This window comes from Spinacia oleracea, chromosome 4 (assembly GCF_020520425.1).
Source record: "Spinacia oleracea cultivar Varoflay chromosome 4, BTI_SOV_V1, whole genome shotgun sequence".
Taxonomy (NCBI): domain Eukaryota; kingdom Viridiplantae; phylum Streptophyta; class Magnoliopsida; order Caryophyllales; family Amaranthaceae; genus Spinacia; species Spinacia oleracea.
In genome coordinates this window covers 92,547,730-92,572,822 of record NC_079490.1, presented here as the reverse complement: position 1 = coordinate 92,572,822, position 25,093 = coordinate 92,547,730, and the positions used below count along the sequence as shown (strand labels likewise).

General features: G+C 36.0%; 3 protein-coding genes across 4 annotated transcripts; 1 reads left to right on the top strand and 2 right to left on the bottom strand.

Annotated features, from left to right (window-relative positions):
• Window positions 1-855: 855 nt before the first annotated feature.
• LOC130471707 (pectate lyase 1-like) lies at window positions 856-1,545 on the bottom strand. The gene is made up of 3 exons (XM_056841975.1): window positions 1,256-1,545; window positions 1,040-1,175; window positions 856-897 (listed from the first exon to the last, which is right to left on the bottom strand). Exons 1-3 carry the CDS (start codon window positions 1,543-1,545, stop codon window positions 856-858), a joined length of 468 nt encoding a protein of 155 aa, XP_056697953.1.
• Window positions 1,546-1,598: 53 nt separating this feature from the next.
• Window positions 1,599-2,163, bottom strand: LOC130471706 (probable pectate lyase 4). Its single transcript, XM_056841974.1, has one exon. The coding sequence runs from the start codon at window positions 2,136-2,138 to the stop codon at window positions 1,599-1,601; it is 540 nt and encodes a 179-aa protein (XP_056697952.1). The 5' UTR covers window positions 2,139-2,163.
• An 18,274-nt stretch (window positions 2,164-20,437) lies between these two features.
• Window positions 20,438-24,722, top strand: LOC130459187 (uncharacterized). 2 transcript variants are annotated; one of them, XM_056826389.1, is made up of 2 exons: window positions 20,438-20,771; window positions 21,305-24,722. In XM_056826389.1, exon 2 carries the CDS (start codon window positions 22,756-22,758, stop codon window positions 23,752-23,754), a length of 999 nt encoding a protein of 332 aa, XP_056682367.1. In that variant the 5' UTR covers window positions 20,438-20,771; window positions 21,305-22,755; the 3' UTR covers window positions 23,755-24,722. The 2 variants fall into 2 exon arrangements, with proteins under 2 accessions (XP_056682367.1, XP_056682366.1); XM_056826388.1 differs by having other exon boundaries at window positions 21,305-22,755.
• Window positions 24,723-25,093: the final 371 nt, after the last annotated feature.

Genomic DNA, 25,093 nt, shown 5'->3' with positions numbered 1-25,093 from the left:
TAGCATAATTAGGATGCATACTCTTTGTAGCGCGCCCTCCCTTGCTGCGCCCGAACCGAACAAGAACAAGTCTTTAGAACTCCAAGTGTCGTCCCTCCGTAGAAAGTCCACAGCACGTCCGGATCCGCCTTAAGATTGACTAACTAGAATCTCCCTTAAGATTCTAATATTTTCGGCAATATGCACTAGAGGAAAACTCCTTATAAGTGGCTAATCAAAAATTGCCCTTATACAACAAGAGCAACCTTTGACAAAAAAAAAAGTTAATTTTTTTATTTTAAAAAACGAAAATTTGGAACTAAGTTTAACAAGAGCAGCCTTTAACATTAAACACAAACTCACGTAATCTTAACACAAACTTCACCATTTTCTCTCTCCTAATTTTGATTTTTCTCACTCCATCTGTAGTTCTCTGCAACTCCGTCGTTTCCATTGTTCTCGAGAGCTTGAATTTCGGCGGTGAGTTAAAGTTTAGTACCCTAATTGGGCTAAAAATGCTCCAAAAACTGAATTTAAGGGGGAATAACTTCACTGTTAGATTAGTTCCACCCCCTTGTCATCTCCCTGCTCTTTCTCGTACCGGCGAGCTCTCATCTCCCTCCTCATTCTCCACCGGCGAGCACGCCCACTTTCTTTACAACCTTGAATCAAACGATTTTTTATTCTTGAGTTTTTTCCCTAAATTTTAGGGTTCTTGAAGATTGTTCTTCGATTTCTTGCACCTGGTAATGGTAGAAAATCGATCTTTGGCTCATATTCTTGGAGTCAATGGAGGTTTTGGCCAAGCAACTGGACATTGTTCTTGAGATTTCCATAATTAAATTTCTACCGAATTCTGGTATAGTTCTCTTGTTCTTAATCCTTGTTTGGTGTGGATTGTTCTTCGGATGTTGCAATCTGGTATTTGTAGAAATTTGCATATGTAGAAATTCTGATATTGTTGCCATTTTTGTTGGTATTTGTTGGAGTTTGTTTTTGAATGGTTTAGTTCCAGTTTTTGGATCCAGTTGCTAGTGCTCATTTAAGTAAAAGGGATTACCTCTTTAGATCCAATTTTTGGCGCAACAAAGAGGTTGGACTGGCTCTTAACGCTAGGGTTCATGCTTCCTCCTATAGCGTAAATTTCCCATCCTAGGTATAAGTTGTTAGCTACATGAGCATAACCATGACGAACTCTGCAGAAGCATAAAATGACATTATATTAAAAAATGCATCCCAAGATATTAATAGAAGAAAAGAAAAGAAAATGTAAGACCTTGGCATGCGTTGGTTGAAGTTGGGACCAAAACGGTAGTAGACAACAATGACCTTCATGTTCTTGTCGTCATTGTAATCATCATCATGGCCCAGGAGCATGACCTTGTCATGGTCGCGGAACCAGTTGTTGGAGATGGTAATGTTGGTGGAGCCAAGGGTTACATCAATTAGACCATCCTCACTCCTGTAAAGGGTGTTGTGGTCTATCCACACCTTTGTTGAGCCTAACAACCTAATGGCATCCCCGTCCATTTGACTAATTGGCATCAACTTTGCGCCAGGTCCCATAACTGGGCCTGCTGGTTGGGTTCGACAATGGTGAATTCGCAACCCGTGGATTATCACATTAGTAACCTAACAATGCCATGGACATTTAAAATATGCGTCAAATTTGAATCATTAGATAGATTCCAAATGGAAAAAGAGTAGTGTAAGTAGAAATAGAATACCTGGTAGAGCAAGAGGCATCCATTGGTAATATGAACAACAACACCTCGGCCATCAATAGTTGTATAGTTTCCAACAAGAAGAGTCCTTTCAAGTTTAATGTACATGTGTTTCTGGAAAGAGATCCATACTTTCCCAGGTATCATGGTCACTCCATATCTAAGAGTTCCCAGCTTAGGACTTGTGGGGTTATCAGTAGGATCAGTGACCACATATTTCTTTACGTCTTCCCAAATGTTGTTGATCTTCTTACCTGCAAAGCCTGCTGAGCATTTTGCAATCTCTTCCCTGTTGTTCAACCAATTAGGGTTCCTTCGCCAACAACCGTCTATGGAATTAAATGCTGCCCGTCCTGGTCTCTTACCCAAACAAGACTCTGGTCCCATGGCTAGTAAAATTGACAAAATGGCTATATAAACCATTTTACTAGCCATGTTTTGTTTGGGTAAGAACCAGTATCAGAGGCTGTTTTGTTTATTATGTTGGGCGTTAAAGAATTATTATGAGATATCAGGTATTTATTAGATCAGGTAACCGGTGCTTAATAAAGTTTGTTAGTTTATTAGTTCTAAATAAGCTATTTTAAGTAAATTAACAGTTGAATACTAAACTATATTATAGGATAAACTGATTGCTATACTACGTAATCATTTTATTTTTGTGGTTGTATTGACAACTACCCAAAACTTACTAGCTACATTCTAGCACCTGTCTCGTCTAGGTATTATTATGTTAGGACCTAAAAGAAATTTATCAGTTAAATTTAGGTCGGATCTGACCGTGTTTAAAGAATTAGAGAAGACTTATCCATGTTTGTTTTCCGTGTATGAACCTTTTTACCTCAATTTATTAATTTTTATAATCAGACATTTATAAGTAGACTTCATAAACTAAAGTTATATTATGTCTTGAGCATTTTATGGTTCATCTAGCTTAGGATTCTCTTTGAATAATCTGGAAAGTTGCTTAGTTGGGCTTGAACTATAAGTTTGTTTAACATGTTCATTGTTTCTTTTAGAATCAGATTATGTAGTAGATTATGGCTGATATGTGTAGCCGGCTAAAATGGCTGATATGTGTAGATTATGACTGGTACTATTATTCTGACCAGGTTAGAGAATTTGTTTGACTGCCTGTGTTGTTTAATATTTTGTTAGGGTTTTGTTTTGTTTTTTTGACAGTTGATACAAACAGAGTAAAAATATTACAACCCATTCCTTATAGCCCCACAGGCCAGATCATGAGCTCTAGCTATCCTATTTGTATCACACTTGACATCACAACATTATTCATACAACTTGTTGTCTTAAATATGTCACTACATATAGAAGCTACTTCAAAGGAGCAATTAGGATATTAGCGTAGTTCTGTAACTAGATTAACACTATCAGTACACATAGTCACATCCATAAAGCCTCTTCGTTTAGCTTCTATAATTCCTTGCAGCATTGCTAGAGCTTCAGTAGCTAGAACATTACAGCTAAAAACTCGCGCAGCTCCTTCTTCAACTACTCTCCCATCAGCAACTATATTCCAGCCTATTGCCGCTTCAATACTTGCTTTCTTCTTAATCTTCTTCCATGCTCCATCTACTGTGACTATTACTGGGCAATTACTTGCCCTACCCTTGATGCACACGATGTTTTGCCCATTTGCTCTTGTTTTAGCCATATTATTGTTCTCTCCAATGTTTGCTAATCTTTTCCTGTCCTCCTTAGCTTTAAAAGCCACACATTTCAGCTCAACTATATTTTTCATAATATTGTCTGGATGTAGTGGAATGTGTTCCAAGTCTGGGTATATCTGGTGATTTCTGACTTTTGTGAATCCTCATAAAAAAGAGGAGCTATTGATAGTATTGTTGGATTAGATTTTGCAAGAACTATATCTTGATGATTATAATACTTTAGATGCAATGATTGTTCTCCCTAAACATTAGTTTTCTTGTGATTGCACAGTAGTTTAGCAATAATGCCAGTCACAGCTTTGTCTCCTCCAGAAGGGAACACGACATTGTTGTGAGTATAATAAATCGGTGTAAGAATACCCTTGTTATCATCCATTTCCAGTTTTTTTACACCAGTTTATAATAACATATATGTAGGTTTTTATCAGAGATAGTATGCAACTTTTGTATTGTTATTCTGACTAAAATAGTTATATGTCATATTTGTATGAACAATCATTGACTAGTTTACTTTCTTGATGTTAGAACGATAGACCGGAGGAACAATCATTGACTGGTTTAATTTCTTGATGTCAGAATTTTCTTTCTCTTTCCTTCTATCATATTTTCTCTTCTCCCCTAAAATACTAAGCCTGCCTCTTCCAAAAGCCCTATAATTCAACTTCTGGTATCTGAATTCTAATGGTATTCTACCTTTATCAGAAGGAATTCTCTTACGTGTGCCACCTTAGTTACACAATAACATTACTCCATACATTATATTCCATATTAATAGAATCATTATAACAAATCAACTGAAAATATTTTCATACTTAACAAAGCTAAAAATGAGTAAGTTGATAAATTTCTTCCTAGGGTTTAGTATTTCCATAATTTAACCATTTACTATACGCGCTAGGAATATCAGTGTTCAATTTCTTTTGTAGATTTTTGGGGGAGGTATAGCTGCAAAGGGATTCAAGGCTTCAGGTAGTTATGGTGGATTGAGGGCCCAAGGACAGAAACCAGACCTTGCTCAGGTCACTTGTAATGTAAATTCTATATCAACAGGTTTCTTTTCTTTCTTATGAGTCTGACATACCTATTTTTATTTTCTGATTAGTTTTGATTTCAAAACACATGCTTCTTCTTATCCAGAATGTCTCGTCTCTCTTATGATTAATGTTGGGTTTTTTTTTGTTTCTTGTTTCTATGGTCTATTTTGACTTGGGATTTTTTTTGGGTGTGTCTTGTGTATTCTGATCTAGTTTTTTTTTTTGGTGCCCTATGCTTTTCTGTTTCAGTTTCAGCTAGTTAACACTTGCAATCATTTGAGATATCAAATAATGAAAAGCTTTATGAATCGAATCTGATTTCGAAGAATGTGGTAAAGTCTGATTCTTTAAAGGGATCTAAGACCAAATATCTTTGTCTTTTGTTTGTGTATCAGTCAGCAAAATCTGTTTCAAAGACTGCAAATGTTAATGGTCATGTCTCCGAATCCTCTATGTATGTTGTAGCTACCTTATACCTTTGCTTGTTAAAATATGTCAACTGAAATATTTTTTATTGTTGTTCTTGCACTTACACAACCTAGGTTCTAATTAGCTTCTAAATAACTTCAGAGTTGTTGATGTATGTCCAAAGCCTGAAAAAGAAGTGTTTCCTGAGGTTGAGGACATGGCTGATTCCAAGGATTCAAATCAGTATTGTTCTTACCATGAAGAAAGCGATGATTCCACTGTTATTACAAGTGGTGTACTGTTTAACGTCTTCAGTTCAATATGAAAATTGAAGAGAAGATCCATGCGAAAGAGGAAGAAAAAAATAACTTGTAGCCCATGTCTAAGGTATTGATACTCAGCTTTCTGGACACATAGTTCATCTATATGGTTATAGGTTTCTTGGTTTTGTTTCTATATAAGTCAGTCCTGCTAATGGCTCACTGTTCTATCTTTTTTCGGTGCCAAACAGGAAGACTGTCAATGTTTTGGGCGTTCTAGCAGGTGTAGCAAGTCAAGCACTTGACAGGACTGGATTTTACTTCAGTGGAAAAGCACCTACTGTGAAAAAGGGAGCTACTCAGTTACACAGAACTAGCACTCAAAGGTACAGATTCTATCTGTTCAACATCTGTTAAGGAACTTTTGCCAAAAAAAAAAAAACATCTGTTAAGGAATTTGGCTAATGTGAGAACTTGGTTGTTTTTCTGTTACCTATGTGCATTATCGTTAATGGCGTCCTATATTTAAATTAGGTAGTTAATTTTCTACAGATATTATTAAGGTGTGGAATTACATTATTCGATTACAAATCATAGCTAGTTTTAGTTAAAGGTTTTGGTATGGAATCTTTTGTTTTGTATTAAGACATAAATTTTTAAACGATTGTTGTTTCTTCACCATTAAGGTGGCTATAATGAGTTGTGCCAACTCTTTTATCAACGGTGAATATTGTTGTTAAGGCCATTAGCCTGAAACAAATAATTTCTTTCATGGTTTGATAATATTTGTTAGGTTTCGAAAATGCCATTTTTGGCCATAAATGACCTATATCGACCCAAATGACCCATAGGGGTGCATAACGAACTCGAAATGAGTTTCATAAATATATAACTAATCATATGAATCATGACAAAAGTTTAGAATGTGGATATAGGTTCGTTTGTTGGTAGTTGGGATCGAAAATTTCATTTTTGGCCATAAATGACCTATATCGACCCAAATGACCCATAGGCGTGCATAAAGAACTTAAAATGAGTCTTATAAACATATAACTAATCATATGAATTATGAAAAAGATTTAGAAAGTGGAAATCGGTTCGTTTGTTGGTAGTTGGGATCGAAATTGCCATATTTGACCATAAATGACCTATATCAAATGACCCTTAGGCGTGCATAATGAACTTGAAATGAGTCTTATAAACATATAAATAATCATATTAATCATGAAAAAGGGTTAGAATATGGAAAGAGGTTCGTTTGTTGGTAGTTGGGATCGAAAATTTCATTTTTGGCCATAAATGACCTATATCGACCCAAATGACCCTTAGGCGTGCAATACGAACTTGAAATGAATCTTAGTACACTCAGAAAGTTGTTTTCGCGACCTATATAATTTCTGTTTTTGCATATAAACTTAATTTAATTTATTGGTTTGCATGTACGTTGTTCTTTTAAAGGTTTTCAAAACTCCAAGGGAGGGGCCCTTCACCAAAGAGGAGTTGGTTGAAGTTCAAGACAAGTGGGCTACTTACTTCAACGATTGTGAATTACCCTCAGTGTAATAATTAGAGCAGGCTTGTAGTTATCCATGACTCTTACATTATTTTGTTATTTATCGATTTAATTAATTACATTTGAATTAATTCGGAAATATTATTGGAAATTTGAAATTTATATCATTATTGAGGAATGTCAAGATGATGTTTGGTGAAACAATATTCTATAAATTATAATGCAGAATTTTATATTGCAAAATATTAGGGATTATATTGCAGATTTTTTTTTTTTTTTTTAAAAAAAAAACTCAAAAGTTGCCCTTGTTTGCAACAAGAGCAACTTATGTGAAGCTTATAAGTTGCCCTTGTTTCAAACAAGAGCAACTTATGTGAAGCTTATAAGTTGCCCTTGTATGCAACAAGGGCAACTTATAAGTTTCACATAAGTTGCCCTTGTAGCAAACAAGGGCAACTTATAAGATTATAAGTTGCCCTTGTTAAGGGCAACCTTTGATAATTTCACAAAAGTGACCCCCCATATGTTGCCCTTACAATTGGCAACTTATAAGCCTATTTTAAGGGCAACTTATGATGTTTTTTCCTCTAGTGATGGGCAATAAATGTGACTAAATTTTTCGCTCAAAATTCTTACCTTTGAATACTTAAAACTCGTTGTAAATTATGAGCTTTGATCTCATATTTATAGGCTATGGAAAAAGTAATCGAATCCTACTAAGATACGAATTAATTAAATAGAATCCTATCAGAACTCTTATTAATTAATTTATCCTTTTAGGATTAGGAATTTAACATCAAACGAATCCTATACGTTTTAGGTTTCGTATGTGAACACAAACACACACGCACGCACAGCAGCCCACGAGGGGCGCCATGCGCGCGCGCACGCTGAGCCCGAGCAGCGACGCAGCCCACGCGAGCTACGAAGCCCACGAGGCTGCCACAGCCAAGGCTTGCGCTGGGCCTGCCTTGCGCTGGGCCTGGCGTGGCCTTGGGCTGTTGTGTGGCGCGCCTATGCTTGCTGGACGTGGGCTTGGCTTCGCGCTGGGCCTTCGTCTAGCAAGCTCGTCCGATGCTAATTCGTACGACGCGCTTCCGATTAATTTCCCGATTCCGGAATTCATTTCCGATACGAACAATATTTAACATTTCCGATTCCGGAATTAATTTCCGTTTCGAACAAATATTTAATATTTCCGTTTCCAGAATTATTTTCCGATTCCGATAATATTTTCCGATTCCGACAATATTTCCGTTTCCGGCAATATTTAAGATTCCGGCAATATTTCCATTTCCGATAATATTTTCCGATACGTACCATGTTTCCGTTTCCGGCAATATCATCGTTTCCGGAGTATTCATTTATTTGCCTTTGACGATCTCAGCTTCCACTGAAACCAAGATCCGTCGATTCCGAATATTCATAGATGGAGTATTTAATGCCATTAAATACTTGATCCGTTTACGTACTATTTGTGTGACCCTACGGGTTCAGTCAAGAGTAAGCTGTGGATTAATATCATTAATCCACTTGAACTGAAGCGGCCTCTAGCTAGGCATACAGTTCACTTGATCTCACTGAATTATTAACTTGTATAATTAATACTGAACCGCATTTATTAGACTTACCATTAAATGCATAGTTGGACCAAGGGTATTATTTCCTCCAGTCTCCCACTTGTCCTTAGGGACAAGTGTGCATTTCCTAATTCATTTGTCACTTGATGCTTGCTCTTGAACATAAGGTAAGAGTTGTCATCCTTATTATGTCCAGAGGTGTTTCTCGGTTTCAGAGTTCAACTGATCAAATAAACAGATAATCATAGCCTATGATTCATCTGAGCACAGCCATGCATTTTACAGTTTCTAGCTCTCCGAGTGGCGTTGTACAACTTTCAGCATCTCATCCCGATTTATGGTAGGACAATCCCAATCTTGCGATCTTGAGATTAGACTTTGTTTGATAGGTGATTACCCGAGCGTTGCCTTTATAGCCTCCTTTTACGGTGCGACGGTTGACAACGTCAAAGTAACCAGTTCTCAAACAAGTAATCTCAAATCACTCAGGTATTGAGGATTAGTGTCTAATAATTTTAAGAAATGTACTTATGACAGATTTTCATCTCTTACAGTAAAGTTTCATAGGTCTTTCCGATACTAGTCTTCCCACAGTAAGTATCTATGCAAATGATTGCGACATTGCCATGTCCACATAGTTCAAGAAACAGAACTAATAGTCATCTTGCATTCTAGTCGTCTAACGTTTTCTATGCGTCCATCTTTATAGAAAACTCCGACCAGGGACCATTTTCAACTTTTGACATTCAAGTTCACTTGATAGACATTTCTTAGTCATAGGACTGGTCCTGACAGTATATCTTGAATATATTGTTAAATTGAAAGGACTCATCATTTAATACTAAACCAAGATTAAATGGAATATGAAAATACATTTCATATATGATAAATGTTCAACCCCAATGTTTTGCAACCATGGGCCTCTAACCCATCTTTAAAACAATTAATGGAATTCAAAGCTATGCTTGATTTCCAGTGCCACAACGTGAGTGTTGTTTCTCACTTGTTGCATAGGTTTAGTTATCATGCTTTGCCAATCTTAATATCCTTTTCATCGAATGTTCTTCGAGATAGATGATAAGATCTTTTGAGTTTGTTTATTTTGTGATCTAGTCTTTCTTTCTATATTAGTGGTTCTATGCATTTTGCAATGAAGAACCATTAAGCTAGCAGACAAGTGATCCACCCAAGTTCAGAGAAGAACTCCTTTACATAAACAACCCTGTTTTATTGCTTCTTAGGCAATAAGTACTTTTACTTCAACTGTGTAGGTTGCTAGTGATGCTTTTTTTGGATTTACTTATCCAAGCAGTTCATAGATATGTGGAAGACTTTCCATTTGTATCTTAGAACATAGAAATTAATATTTAGTTTCCCACGCAACAACTCATGGTCTTCAATCCATGTTGCCATTTCAAAACACTATGCTCTATAGCTCGTCCTTGCCAATGGTTAACTCCAAAGGAATCTTGCTTGATCCTTTGCCAGTGTTTATGCGTGTAGCATCAATATTTAGCATATCTTTATTTCCTTGAATCAAGAACTTTTCTTATGTACCTTTTCAAATACCATAAGTTTTTATTGATCTCAATCTAGTTGATCTTCACTTAGATCAATTAGAGACTGGTATATGTTCGTCATGCCTAAAGTCATACGATACGTTTTTGGCGATCCTTATATTATATCATACATGATAAATTCTTTTGCAGAATAATTCCCAATTGAATTCTATTCATGTAACTTTAGCTCATCTAGTTTCAATAGATACTAAATCCAGCTAAATTCTTTGACATATAATATAGGTTAAGAATCTCACTTAGATCCTTTGATGTTTAACTTAGTAAATGCTTATACATAGTTCAAACATCCTTTACTTAGATTTATTCATATGGGTCGAATGTCTCCAATGGAGTCTTTCGTGTTTGATTTAGTAAATGCCATTACTTAATCCAAAACAATATTATAAGATCTTTGTAAATAGATCTTAATACCCAGTATGTACTAAGTTTCGCCATGGTCCATCATTGATGAATAATTTCAAATCTAAGTCATTAGCATTTGAATGTTATTTCACAATAGAGAGATATGTGTGCGATACATATAGGACCAATTAAGTTTTACGTACTCCCACTAAACTTCTTATATATCTATAAGAATCATATACATTTTATGAAACTAAAATACTTATTAGCTTCACTAAAATACAGTTCTAATTCCCAATTGATTGCTTAAATCTGTACTTAGATTTCATAAGCTAGCTTTCCTTTTCAAGCATTTATTTGGATCCACAAATCCTATGACATACCATGTACATAGTTTCTTGCAACATTTGATTGAGGAAGATGTTTTGTCATCCAATTGCCATATGTACCAATATGCAATCATTGCTTGAATTATAGACTTGAGCATTAAGATTATGCATGAGGCTTCAACACAATCCATGCCATGAATTTGCTTGTAACCTTTAGAAACTAATCTAGCTTTGTGTGTGAACACAATTCCATGTTTGATAGTTTTTATCCTTAAAACAAACTTGCAACCAATAGGTGTGAAACTATTCTTGCAAATCAACAAAAATTCAAATTTGTCATCAAAACATTGAGTATGTTTTATGGCCTCTAACCATTTAAAACATTGAGTCTATATATGGCCTCTAACCATTTTAGGGAATCTAGGTTTCGTCATAGCTTTCTTACAAGTCACAAACTCATTAATCTTCATAATAGTTTGACTGCAAGTTGTAGGTTTCCTCACTATCTAATAGAAGAATCTCATAGTTTCATTGACCTGAACTTTATGTTTCTTCACTATCTAATAGAAGAATCTCATAGTTTCAGTGACTTGAACTCTATGTCTACTTGGGTATAGAACATCAAACAATAGAATATCAACAGGAACTTTGAGAGTCCTTTGAATATTCTGTTCTCCTTGAAGCATTTGTAAAGTCTTCTAAGAGATGTCTATTCTTAAATCCACTTCTAAAGTCCTTAAAGACGTGTTCGGATTTTCTAAAGAACTGCGAAAAGCCTCCGGAATGTCCGTTTATGTTTGTTGTTCGCCTCGAATACTTTTGAGGTCTATTTTCTCCCACTTGTCATTTTGGAAAGGAATCTCCAAAAGGACATTATTTCGAGCAAACAAACATTATGTTCTAAAAAATTCGTGCTAGAAACAATACCCTTGTGTCTCATTTGAATAAATCACAATGAAACATATATCTATACTTGGGCCTTAGTTTGTTGAATAACAAACACTAAGCTCCCACTGAGTTTAGCAACTCTTTAGATATATATATTATTGAAAAGATATTCTGAAATTACTTTTCAATAGCTTTGACGAATTTGGTTTAGTTTGGTGGTAGTTGAGCATTTTGTTTTAGAAATTATAGGAAAAGTCTTTATGATTCATCATTGATCGAATCAAGTACTAATTGACTTCGATCATTCCAACTTAGATATGCCATATCTTATGGAGCTAGATCGTGAATACACAATCATTGATGATCTTGGTCTCAAGTAATCATTAACATGATCTATCCTAGATCTTTATGATTTCTTACCAAGTGGATTTTATACTTCTGAATCTTTGAACTAGCCAAACGGATTCAAACTTGTATTACTTTGAGTAAATAAATCCATATTAACTTAAATCTAGGTGAAATAATAAAGTCATAAAATCTTTCTTTAGCTTTGAACTCTATTGTCTAGGCATTCTAACAATAGTTCATATCTTTTGTTACTTTCAACAAGTAAGACTAGCTTGTCTTGAGTTGATCTAGAAATCAATCAACTTTCAAAAGTCCATTAAAATAGAGCTTTTGAATGTTAACTTGTTGACATGGTCTAAGTAACAATACTAAAGGTTTGTGGAACTTAAATCAAAAGATTGATTTGAACCTAGTAAAGTTCTTATTGTTAAAGAGTTGTTTGTTTTAATCAAGCATATTGACTCAACCCAAAAATGACCATTTCATTCAAATAAAGAAACAAACATTGTTTTTGTTTTTCTTGAATGTGAGTCTTTCTGTGTTTGAAACAGAAATTTAGGTATGCTGATTATGGAACAAAATAGCCATTAAGTTCCAGCCTTGAAAGGACTTAAAACAAACTAGATGACCCTACAACTAATGTAGCATTGCCATGCTTCATTTTTCACTTGTAGGTCAATAGTGTAGCCTAGCTTCCATTATTTGAGTTATTACCGAAGTAAGAACCTCAAGCGGTATATGATACCAAGGAAGTTTGATTGCTAGGTCACTTCTCTTTAAACATAAACTTTTAGGTAGAAACGGAATCGTAAATTCCTTTCCTTTGTTCCTTGTTTTCCTATTTCTTGTACCCTTTCTAATAGCCTTAAGAATTGAATTCTCTAGTGTTGACTTTTATACTTTGTTTAGACATGTCCAATGTCACTCCAACAAAGTTCTTACCATTTTATTTATGTTGAATATTCTTTTTCAACTAGATGATCTTACCAGAAGCTTCTAAAGTTCTCTAAGCATCGATCTATTCGAATGTCTAGGGACTAGACTCATTCGAGAATTAAATGGACAAAGATATTAGGTTGTTAACCATTGGTAAAGCTGAGCGTTTAAACTCAATGCTTTATGATCTCAAAACTACGTTGTATTTTGAATTCACAAGCACCAATCGGTTTGCCATTCGACTTTGATACTCGAAAACAACCATAAAAGTCGCTAAAAGAAACGTACATTTAAATTGCTCATTTTTTCTCATTTCCGTGAATCGTTCTTGGATTCACTACCAATCGAGGAAATTTACTTTTACCTTTCTAAAAGGATTTACTACAGTGCAAGATATTTAATTATAAAAAATAATTGAAACATACATTGAAGCATGCAAAGTCTAAACATTTATCATGAGTAATAACTTGAAAATTAAAGCAATCATGCAATTTAAACAAGTTATTGGCATTTTATTCGAATTTATTGTTCCGGCAGGTGTGAATAAAATGATTCCAAGATCCTTAAATCATTGAAGAATTAAGCACATTATGTATTTAGACTCAATTCTAAAATATTTTAGGTAAGCAAAGCCTTTGCTAATAGTCTAGAAACTAATCTTGGTTGATAGGTACGTCTAAGAACTTATTAGGTAAACCTATCCCGTTTGCCACGACATAAAAGGACTCCTTACTTATATCGTTGAGTTTCACCAAACCTAACATGTACTCACAATTATTTGTGTACCTTACCCCTTTAGAATCAATAAGTAACACCTCGTTATGGCGGAAAACTATTACTATGATTGATGTAAAGGTTAACTAAGTAAGTGTTATTTTGGCATGGCACCTTTTAACTCAATTTTTAAGTTTGGAACTTAAGGCTCTTACTATGTTGATTAGATTTTAAGTGAAATAAAATCCTTAATCATGCAACATAATCAAGCCATAATCTCATGCATAATTAAGACATATTTAAAACAATAAATAACTTAAAACATGCATAAGATATAAATGTGATCTAGTATGGCCCGACTTCATCTTGAAGCTTCAACTTCAAAGTCCGTCTTGAAAATGGATTGGAAACTCCGTCTTGAATTTCACCATGGGAGGCGCCATTTTCTTCAAATAGGATAAGCTATAATTAAACTAATTACAACTATTTGATGGTACGCAGACCATATTTAAATTGAAAACAAAACTTTGGTGCATTAGACCAATTTTACATTCAAATTAATGGTACGCAGACCATATTTTCTATCCTATTTGGGCCATACTAGTCACTTTTCAATAACCTGCAAAACAGTACATATACAATATATACAATTCACCCATTCATTATCATGAATGGCCCACATAGCTGGTTAGTAGAACTAGTTATGCATCACATAAATATTTGCAGCAATTAATCAAGGGCACCAATAATCTACCAATTATTCAGTCCTTATTAATTCAAATCAAGCTGTTTTAACCTTAAAGGAATGTAGACCTAATCAAGAGTTTATGACTAAAATTCTCCCACTTGAACCAATAAATTCATTTGCTTTACTAATCTTAAACATAAAAATGTATTTCCTAGTCTAACCGGAAACATACAAATTTAATTAAAATTTAAAGCTCATATAAATTTATAATTGACTCCATTTAATTTATTTTCAGTTGAATTAAATGAATTTAAATTAATTCAAGGTTTTAATTTTAGTAAAATAATTAGTATAAATTAAAATTTATAATAATTAGATTATTCAAAATTAAATTCCAAGAAAACAATTTAAATTACGAATTTTAAAATTAATTAAAAACGTTTCCGAACTGAAAATTCAAAATAAAAATTAAAATGAATCAATCGGGTCAAGACAAGGCCGTGGGCATGCGCCCATGCCTCGTCAAGTCCAACAAGAAACAAACCCCTTGTCACTCGATTGATCGTACTGCAAAGCCCAAGCAACAACGCACCAATGCGGCAGGCCCAATGAGCCACGTTTGCGCGCAGCCCACTCGCCCATCGCCTTGGCGCGCTGCTGGGCAACGCTTGCTGGACAGGCCAGCCAACGCTGCCCGCATGCACGTTGTGCTGCGCTTGTCGCTGCCTTGGATGCTGCCTTGGTGTGCTTGGTGGGCGAGGCAACGCACGTTGTGGCGCAGCATCCATCGCTGCCCACGCGTGCTTGCCTTGCTCGCTGCACCGCTCGCCCATCGCCCCACACGCGTAGCGCAAAGCCCCTAGGCAGCCATTGCCTTGTGCATGCCACGCTCGTTGCTCGCTGCATTCGTACCGCATGGGCGACGAGCTCCCTTGCTCGTCGTCGCATGCCCGCACTATACAACACCCCTTAAGGGTAACATGTAGCGTCCATTGCTTTGTGCGTGCAACTTTTATGAGCGAATTTCATAAAAAATTAAACTTTTTAATTCAAAATTAATGACAAATTAATAAAACATATTAATTTCATAATTTTAGGGCGAAAAATAGAAAATTTATTAATCAATTAATTTCCGATTATCATGGATTCAAATCTAGGCCATAAAAATTTAAAATTTATCATAAATTAACAATTTTTATGGTGGTTTTTAATCATGGATACCTAATTAAATCGTTAATTAATTATGAAAATCAAATCAATTCTAAATTATTCGAATTTCAACAAATTAATTACAATTACAAATTAGGTTGTATATTTAACAAGCTTAGGCATTCAAATTTGTTAAACATATACAGTAGGTCAATCAAAAATTCAAGATTTAACAACAAGAATCGCAAATATTTAATTTAACATCTTAAAATTACAAACTTTTGCGTTCGAAAAACTAAAATCTCCGAAAAGTCATGGTTAGGCTTCGAATTTGGGAATTCTGGGTTCGGCCGAAAAATAGTTCTTTTTGTCAAAATTTTAGAATGCCTTTTACATGCGGAATTGACACAAAAATCACTCGATTTCGTTGAGTAACGAAGAAACTGCCGAAAAACTGCGTACATATAATTAAATAAACGCAATTTGCAATTAATTAACAATTACGAAAATTAATCACCCCTTTTAATTCTTTGCAAATTTGTAAAATTTAACCATGTTAAGCAATTATTATGGAATTAATTAGAGGCTCGTGATTGTTGGGGAATACAGTTAAACATAATAACATGTGCGGAACAATCCCCAAAGCCAGGAAACATGTATAAAGCACAGATTAAGCAAACTTACATTCGAAGCGTGTTTTCCACAATAATATGTCAACGAACACGAACAAAGAACTCCACTTGTCGTTCCTCTACTTGGTTCACCGACACGTTCAGATCCGTCTTGATTATCGTAGCTTAGACAATCGATCAAGATACTTTGCCTTTTGGGATGAACACACTATGGAGGCATAGAGAGAATTAGGGTTCTCTGTTTTCTCCTAGGGTTGTGTGTAATCTGAATTATGATTGTTCTAAGTTGGAAATTAGGTTGTAAGGTTATTTACATAACCTTACTAACCGACCAAGCCAAGAGGCAAGGCCGGCTAGCAAGCCCCGCGTGAGACAAGCACAGCGAGCTGGGCCATGGGGCTCGCTGCTGTGGCTGTGTCGCTGCTTCGGCCCGCGCGCACACGCGCAGCTTTGCTCGGCCATGGGCCAGCGCTGCCGTGTTGCCTTGGTCCTTGCTTGCTTGCCTAGTGCGCGCCCATGGGCCTCGAGTGCTTCGTGCACTCGGCTCGTGAGCCGCTCCTCGTATTCACGATTAAATATATTTCCGATATATTTATTTATCGTTTCGTATACGACGAATCACCGTCGTACGATACGATTTATTCGTCTCGCCTAGCTTACGAATATTCGCGACACGATATACGATTCCGATGCAAGGTCGTATCGTATAATACGTTTCCAACTTAAATCCCGAAAAGCTATTAAATGAATTTCCGATTCATTTAATCCGGTGATCTGTTACGTGTCATTGGTGTCACCTTGTAGGTTCAGTCAAGAGTAAGTTGTGAATTCAATATCCATTAGAACTCACTGGTCGGAAGCATTGCTCCAGCTAGCTGTTCCGATCACTTGATCTCACTGAATTAATTGTTCGCAATTAATCTGAACCTTGGTATTAGACTTAATGCACCTTGGGTGAAGGACATATTTCCTTTAGTGATACCACTGTTAGGTTATGATACATATAAATGAATATAAATCATGCGGAAAAACCATAAAAGCCAGGATTCCAAATTAATTGCCACATAACAATTAGCATAATTAGGATGCATACTCTTTGTAGCGTGCCATCCCTTGCTGTGCCCAACCAAACAAGAACAAGTCTTTAGGGCACCAAGTGTCGTCCCTCTGTAGAAAGTCCACAGCACGTCCGGATCCGCCTTAAGATTGACTAACTAGAATCGCCCTTAAGGTTCTAACATTTTCGGCAATATGGGCAATAAATGTGACTGAATTTTTCGCTCAAATTCTCACCTTTGAATACTTAAAACTCGTTGTAAATTATGAGCTCTGATATCATATTTATAGGCTATGGAAAAAGTAATCGAATCCTACCAGGATACGAATTAATTAAATAGAATCCTATCAGAACTCTTATTAATTAATTTATCCTTTTAGGATTAGGAATTTAATCATCAAACGAATCCTATACGTTTTAGGTTTCGTATGTGAACACAAACACACACGCACGCACAGCAGCCCACGAGGGGTTCCATGCGCGCGCGCGCGCTGAGCCCGAGCAGCGACGCAGCCCACGCGAGCTACAAAGCCCACGAGGCTGCCGCATTCATGGCTTGCGCTGGACCTGCCTTGCGCTGGGCCTGGCGTGGCCTTGGGCTGTTGTGTGGCGCGCCTATGCTTGCTGGACGTGGGCCTGGCTTCGCGCTGGGCCTTCGTCTAGCAAGCTCTTCCGATGCTAATTCGTACGACGCGTTTCCGATTAATTTCCCGATTCCGGAATTCATTTCCGATACGAACAATATTTAACATTTCCGATTCCGGAATTAATTTCCGTTTCGAACAAATATTTAATATTTCCGTTTCCGGAATTATTTTCCGATTCCGATAATATTTCCGATTCCGACAATATTTCCGTTTCCTGCAATATTTCAGATTCCGGCAATATTTCCATTTCCGATAATATTTTCCGATACGTACCATGTTTCCGTTTCCGGCAACATCTACGACTTGGATAATATTTATATTTCCGATACGATCCATATTTCCGTTTCCGGCAATATCATCGTTTCCGGAGTATTCATTTATTTGCCTTTGACGATCTCAGCTCCCACTGAAACCAAGATCCGTCGATTCCGAATATTCATAGATGGAGTATTTAATGCCATTAAATACTTGATCCGTTTACGTACTATTTGTGTGACCCTACGGGTTCTGTCAAGAGTAAGCTGTGGATTAATATCATTAATCCACTTGAACTGAAGCGGCCTCTAGCTAGGCATACAGTTCACTTAATCTCACTGAATTATTAACTTGTATAATTAATACTGAACCGCATTTATTAGACTTACCATTAAATGCATTTTTGGACCAAGGGCATTATTTCCTTCACAATATTGTTCGAATCGGAAATGAATTACAGAATTGGAAAAATAATCGGAAGCGCGACGTGCGAAATAAACATCGGACGAGCTTGCTAGACGCAAGGCCCAACACGAAGCCAGGCCTGCGCCTAGCGAAGCCGCGCACAGCAGGCGATCCAGCATCCCGCCAAGGCACGTAAAGCCCAGCCAAGCAAGCACGCAAGGCCAGGCCCAACATGCGGCAAGGCCAGCAAGCTGGCGCGCCCCTCATGGGCTGCGTTGCAGCTGCTGGGCCGAGCCAGCCCAACGCGCGCGCTGGCAAGCCCCTTGCGGGCTGTTCGTGCGTGTTGGTATGTTCGTGTATGTTACGAATCCTTAAGCTTCTAGGATTTATCCGATTATACTATTTTCCTGAAACTACTAGAATTAGTTGTTGAGTCAAACACTAAAATAAATAGATTTAATTAGAATCTAATTCTAATAAAATTAGATAAGTTGAATCCTAGTAGGTTTCTAGTTCCGATAATCCTACCCTATAAATAGGTGATGGCAATCACAATTTATAATACATCAATTCAAGTATTCATATAGTTTTAAGTCAAAAACTAAAGTAATAATTTGCCACAAAATTATAAACGAATAACATAATATCTTAGGCTAAATTCTAGTTAATTGAATCTAAGGCGGATCCAAACGTGCTGTGGACTATCTACGGAGGGACTACACTTGGAGTCCTAAACTTGTTCTTGTTCGGTTCAAGAGCAGCTAGGGAAGGCACGCTACAAATGTATGCATCCTAAATTATGCTAATTGTTATGTGGCAATTAATTTGGATTCTTGGCTTTATGGTTTTTCCGCATGAAATATATGTTTTATATTTGTCATAACCTAACAGTGGTATCACGAGCCTCTAATTAATTCCATAATCAATTATAGTTAACATGGTTAAATTTTATAAATTTTCAATGAATTAAAGTGGTAATTAATTTCAATTTTTGTAATTAATTGCAAAATCGTGCGATTATTTAATTATATGTTCGCAGGATTTTCGAAGTTTAGTTAATAATGGTCGGAATCGTATAATTTTATAGTGAATTTCGCACGTAAACGACGTTTTAAAATTTTGAATATAATAAAAGATTTGATGCCGAATCCAGAATTCCCAAATTCGAAGCCTAACTATGACTTTTCGGAGGTTTTAGTTTTTCGAACGCAAAATTTATAATTTTTTGGATGTTAAATTAAATATTTGCGATTCTTGTTTGTAAATCTTGAATCTATGATTGACCTACTATATATGTTTAACAATTTTAAGTTTAAATAAAACTCCTATGTATATACCAATTTTATATACTTCGTATTACATTAGATTAGTTTTTTTTATTTTGCATTGAATTTTATTTTAGATTTTTTTTAATCATGAGAGTGTTGGTTTTTGGATGAAATTGTATATGCGTAATAGTAATAAATTAATTAATAAAAATATCTGCGTGACACTTAATTATTTATCTACGTGGAATTCGACTTTTTTATTTAATTCAAAATTAATTTTGAAATCATATTTTTCATTGGCCGAAACCATTAGATTTTCTAGGTGGCGCACTAATATTGGATTAATGTTTGATTATAAATTGATTTTTATTTATTTTATTTCAGATTAGTGTTTGATTTTGGATGAATTTTGTTTTAGATTTACTTTTTAATTATTAGAGTGTTTGATTTTAGATGGAGTTGTATATATTAGTAATTAATTAATTAAAATATCTATGTGGCACCTAATTAGTTATATACGTGGCAATCGATTTTTTTTAATTCAAAAATAAATAAGGAATTTTATTTTTCATTGGCCGAAACCATTAGTTATCTTATGTGGCGCTCTATTAATTCAGAAAATATGCCTATTGGATTATTTTTTGATTTTAAATTGAATTTTATTTATTTTATTTTATTTTAGATTAGTGTTTGGTTTTGGATAAATTTTATTTTAGATTTATTTTTTAATTATTATAGTGTTTGATTTTTGATGGAGTTGTATATATTAGTAATTAATTAATTACAATATCTACGTGGCACCTAGTTAATTATCTACGTGGCAATCGATTTTTTTAATTCAAAAATAAATTAGAAATCTTATTTTTCATTGGCCGAAACCATTAATTAGTAATCCTATGTGGCGCTATAATAATTCAGCAAATATGCCTCCTATATATATATATATATATATATATATATATATATATATATATATATTTATAAAAACAAAAGACTGTTTATAATGAGAACAATATCACGAATTAAAAGAAAAACCTAGGTTTACACCTCCAGCCATCTCTTTCCGTCTTGCCCCTCCTCACCTCGTCACCCACAATTTAGATGAATTTGATCGTTCTCCCACTTCCCAAAATTAGTAAAATATGTTTAAGCCTTTTGCACTTCTTCGCACACCTCTTTCTACCGCCGTATTTTCTCTGCTTCAAGTGGGTACAACCCAATTGATCAACACTACAATAATCTTCACCGCAATCTATGTACAACCATATTAATTTCAATCCTTAATTATACATTTTTTGCGCCAAGTTTTGGAGGAAAGATAGATTGTTCCAGGGTTCGTCGATTCCGGTAAAGTCATACGAGTTCTTATTGTTTGACTTGTTGTTCTCTTTGCCTTGTATATCTTTGATTTATTTTATTGATATTATTTTTTAGGATCCAATATGAATTCGTTGTTCAATAATGTGGGTTTTAATTTGTTCACTGTTTTCACGGTTAATATGCATTTTTTGTTCGTCTTTTCGTAAAATAGTGTAGTGATTTGTGTTATATTCGAAAAATGGTAGTTGTGAAGTACAGAGTAGTATTATTGCGAAGGAAGAAATTGACTTTGTTGTTAGTTCTTATAGTAGCCGTGGCCTGATGCTAATCTGGTTAGTTGGGAAACTCATGTTGATTTTGGGAATTTAATTTATTTTGGTAAAACCTAGGTTTGATGGTGACTTAGTTTTTTTGGGTTTTTAATAAATGTTCTAAATCTTCTAATCTAGATCCCTTGTTTGCTTGTAACTTTTTAACTATCATATGGTATTCGTTCTACTTAAATTATAGCGTACTCCGTACTAAAATTTCTCTATTTGTTATCTTTTGATGTATTGCAGATCAGTCAAAGAAATGAGGAAGATATGCAGCAATTTATGGAACAGTTTTTCTAACTTCCACGGAGTTCGTAGATTTTGCAAATACTTTTTGTAGTAATGTGAATAAATAAAATGTACATATTTATGTATTTGAATTCCTTATAAAGTCAATACTTCGTATTTAGTTTGAATGTAAGAAATTGTGCTTTGTAATATTCACTTGCAACAACAAGAAATATGAGAGAGAGAAAGAAACATGAGAGGCCCAAGTTTTCTAGAGAGAGAGAAAACCCTAAGTTGGTCTAGCCCCCTTCCCAAGCTCAAATTCATTTCTGATATGGGTTTTGCCTTGCAAAACCTTTCGTCTTCCTCCTTGTCCTCTTTTGTGAAAGAGATTCCCCATGAAATCTCTAGACCAAGCCTTAATAGGGGTAATTATGGCTTCTATGGTTGTGGATTGGTGCCTCGTTTGTATCGAGGTAAGCTTCCACTGTTCCGACTTCCATCTTGGCTTCATCAACAAGGCATCGAAGATCCAAGGGTGGAGAGCAATGCTGAGTCATCGGATCTTGGGTTCTGCAACAGTAATGATGGTTTAGGTGGGTTAATTAAAGGTGTTACTCCACTAATGCAATTTCACCGTCCTAATTGGGCCAATAGGAGCGTTTCTCTAAGTTCAGAAGTTGCAAGATCTTCTCTTTTCTCAAAAATCACCCCAGGGAAGTTTTTCTCTAAGCTTTTCATTGCCTTTTCGATTCATTTCTGTCATTTAATACTTGTTTTCGCGTTTTTTCAATGCATGCAAATTGTTGGTTTGTGTTTCGTTTTAAGCTGGGTGATGATTACACTTTTGTTGCATTTGTTTTGTGTCATTCTAGATCCTTCTGAGTCTAAGACTTGTGTTAAGTGTTTTTTCTGTGCAACCTTTGATCTCCCTAAGTCTTTATTTCACTTCTATAAATACTGTCCGAATTTTTTTAGTGTGTGCAATTTCATTTCTCCCTTCAGTCTTTTCCAAACTCTTGCTCTCTTTTCTTCTTGCCTTGTGTTTAAGTGGTCTAAGTTCTCCCTTTTAGCTTTAATTCTCAGTAGTCACCTTGGTATTTTGGTTTTAATGTCAAACAATCCTGTGGAGTCTAGCTATGCCTCACTTCTTAAGAAGAACCCTCATTCATTTTCCAATGAATCTAAACTTGCCAGCTTACCTAGTAATCCAGGTTCTACCAGCTTCTTCAGCCACTCCACCCATAGCTTATTTCTCCTGGGAGGTAGCAGTTCTGATTTTGATCCCAATTCCTCACCTAAGGACAGTTCACACAATACTGCACCATAGGTTCCTAGTTCGAATAATTCCACCATCACTCTAGATGCCCCTAAGCTTGACCATGATAAAATCAAACTAATGGAAGCAACCTATTTGTTTGGGAAAGTGTGGGGGGGAATTTGTGCCTTAAGTTGCTATTATTGCTAGGATGAAGAGAGACTGGAATTTCATGAGAGATGAGGTTGGGAATGGGTGGTTTCTTATCAAGTTTTCTAACCCTTTGGACAAGGATGAGGTGTGGGAGAATAGACCATTCAAGGCTAAGTTCAACTCCATTACCCATGTTGATCAATGGGTGAAGATTCCCTTCATTCCCACTGAATACTGGACTTGGCACTACCTTAATCAAATTTCTAGTTGTGTTGGTCAGCCCATTAAGTTAGATAAGTTTACTTCTGAAAATGCTGAGAAGGGTCAATTTGCTAGAGTGTGTCTCAACCTCAATATAACCAAGCCTGTTCCTAGGTCTATTACTCTGAACTTTGGGTATGATATTCAGGAGTTTTTTCTCTCTTATGAAGGAGTCTGGGAAGTGTGCCTTCTTTGTGGAGACCCCAAACACTTTCTTAATGCCTGTCCTAAAAGACCTCCACCTTGTCTTGAGCTGGTTGTTGCTCAACTGGATGAGGCCAAGCTGTCTATGGGGGTACCTGGTGAAAGTGAGGGTCAAGTTGCTCCTTCTGATTGGCTGACTGTGGTGCCAAGAAGGAGAGCTAAACCCAGAGGTAACCTAAGGAAAAATCAAGCCAAACCTTACCATCAACCCTCCCCTGTTCATGCTAGGCCAGTGCCTTCTCCCACTCAAGGGACTGGTGCTGGCTTACCTGTCATCCCTCTGGCTAATAGTTTTCAGGGTCTCCAGGATTTCCAAGTGTCTACTGGTGACACTATTACTTTAAACCCTCCTGCTGTCCAACCCTATGAGGACATCCTGCCTGATTTTGACCCTCTAGAGCTTGCTCCCCAAGGTGTTAATGATGTCCAAGTGGATGATGAGCTAGATATGGACTTGGAAATTTATGATGGTGATGGGTTTGATGAAAATGACCCCATGTTTTCTGACTGCACTCCCCCCATTGAAGCTGAAAATACTAAGAGGAGGAAGAGAGATGTTGGTGATCTCTCCCCTTCACCTTCTGCTGGATGATCTGTTTGTCTAGGTTACACTTGTATTTTGGGATGGTGGATATTTCTGTGATTCTTTTTGGCCAGTTGTTACTGGTAGTTATGCCTTTAGGGTTTAGTAGTTATGTGCTCTACTTTTCTTCATGGTTAATGTTCTACTACAGCTTTTTTTATTACATCTTTTGTAAACCTGTAGTTAGCAAGTTAGTATGGCATGTAGCTACTGCAGTTTCTATAAGTCTATTGAAGACTTCAAGTGTAACTGTTTGTTATATCAATGTTAATTTGGTTTTAACTAATGTTGTCCCTGGTTGGTGCTGCTTATGTTGTTGTGTGCCTTGGACCCATTGTTTCTTTTATTATAAACCGTGGAACAGATTTCATGCCTTGTTCAGGGTTATGGTATTCCCTTGGACCACTTCCTGGTACCAATTCAGATGGAGGAACCTTTTCTCTAGGAAGCTCTTTGATTGGAACCTCTTAGTTGTGTTCAAAGGGGACCTTTGGTCCTTATCCTATGATGCTGTAAGAAACAGTCCTTGTTTCCTACCTGAGGATTCTCTTATTATGATTAGCTTGCACTACTCCACTTTATGTTTGGTTCTCTGCTCTGCTTCTTTTCCCCTTTGGCCAAAATTGCTATTTTTGTTATGCTTCTTTTGGCTAACTCAACCTGACCTGACTCTTGTCCTCAGATGGATGGATGCTTACCTTTACAAAAATCAGGCTTTGCTCTCGTACTTGTGGGGTTTGGACAACCTATATTGCTCTTCCTGGACTGCCACTGGTGCAGTCTTGGTTACAGTTTCATAGGTAACAATTTATTTATATCATAAGTGGGCTCTTGTGTACAATTCTTTTGTTCTAGTCCTCTTGGTTTTTGTTTTTGTTTTTGTTATTTGGAACCGGACTTTGATCCGCATGGAACTTTATGGGCTAAAGGCCTTGTGTCTATCTATATTTTGATTATGAAAATAATCACATGGAATATCCAAGGAGGTAAAAAACTCCAAGCAATTGGTGACACTAAACATTATATCACTACCTTCAAGCCAGATATCTTATTTGTCCAGAGACTATGACGTCTAATACTACAAGTAGAAATGTAATCAAAGGCTTCCGCTTCCAAAAAAACATAATTATTGACCCTATTAACCATAGTGGTGGTTTATGGGTTTGTTGGAACAATGACTCCATTTTAGTACAAAACTATACCCTAGTTGATAGATGTGCTCATCTTAACGTCTTGTATAAACCAACCAACGAACAAGTTCTAGTCTCAGGAGCATATTTTCCAGCGTAAAACATAGATAAAGATTCTTTTTAGGAATCAATGTCTATTTTCTATGAAAACATACATA

Bases quoted from the DNA above. Each gene is read 5' to 3' on its own strand.
- LOC130471707 (XM_056841975.1), bottom strand. From the start codon at position 1,545: ATGGGACCTGGCGCAAAGTTGATGCCAATTAGTCAAATGGACGGGGAT. The intron at 1,176-1,255 runs GTCTTACATTTT...ATGCTTCTGCAG, and splicing joins TTCAACCAACGCATGCCAAG to AGTTCGTCATGGTTATGCTC. The intron at 898-1,039 runs GTAATCCCTTTT...TACAAATACCAG, and splicing joins CAAAAATTGGATCTAAAGAG to ATTGCAACATCCGAAGAACA.
- LOC130471706 (XM_056841974.1), bottom strand. From the start codon at position 2,138: ATGGCTAGTAAAATGGTTTATATAGCCATTTTGTCAATTTTACTAGCC.
- LOC130459187 (XM_056826388.1), top strand. From the start codon at position 21,540: ATGAGAGGCCCAAGTTTTCTAGAGAGAGAGAAAACCCTAAGTTGGTCT.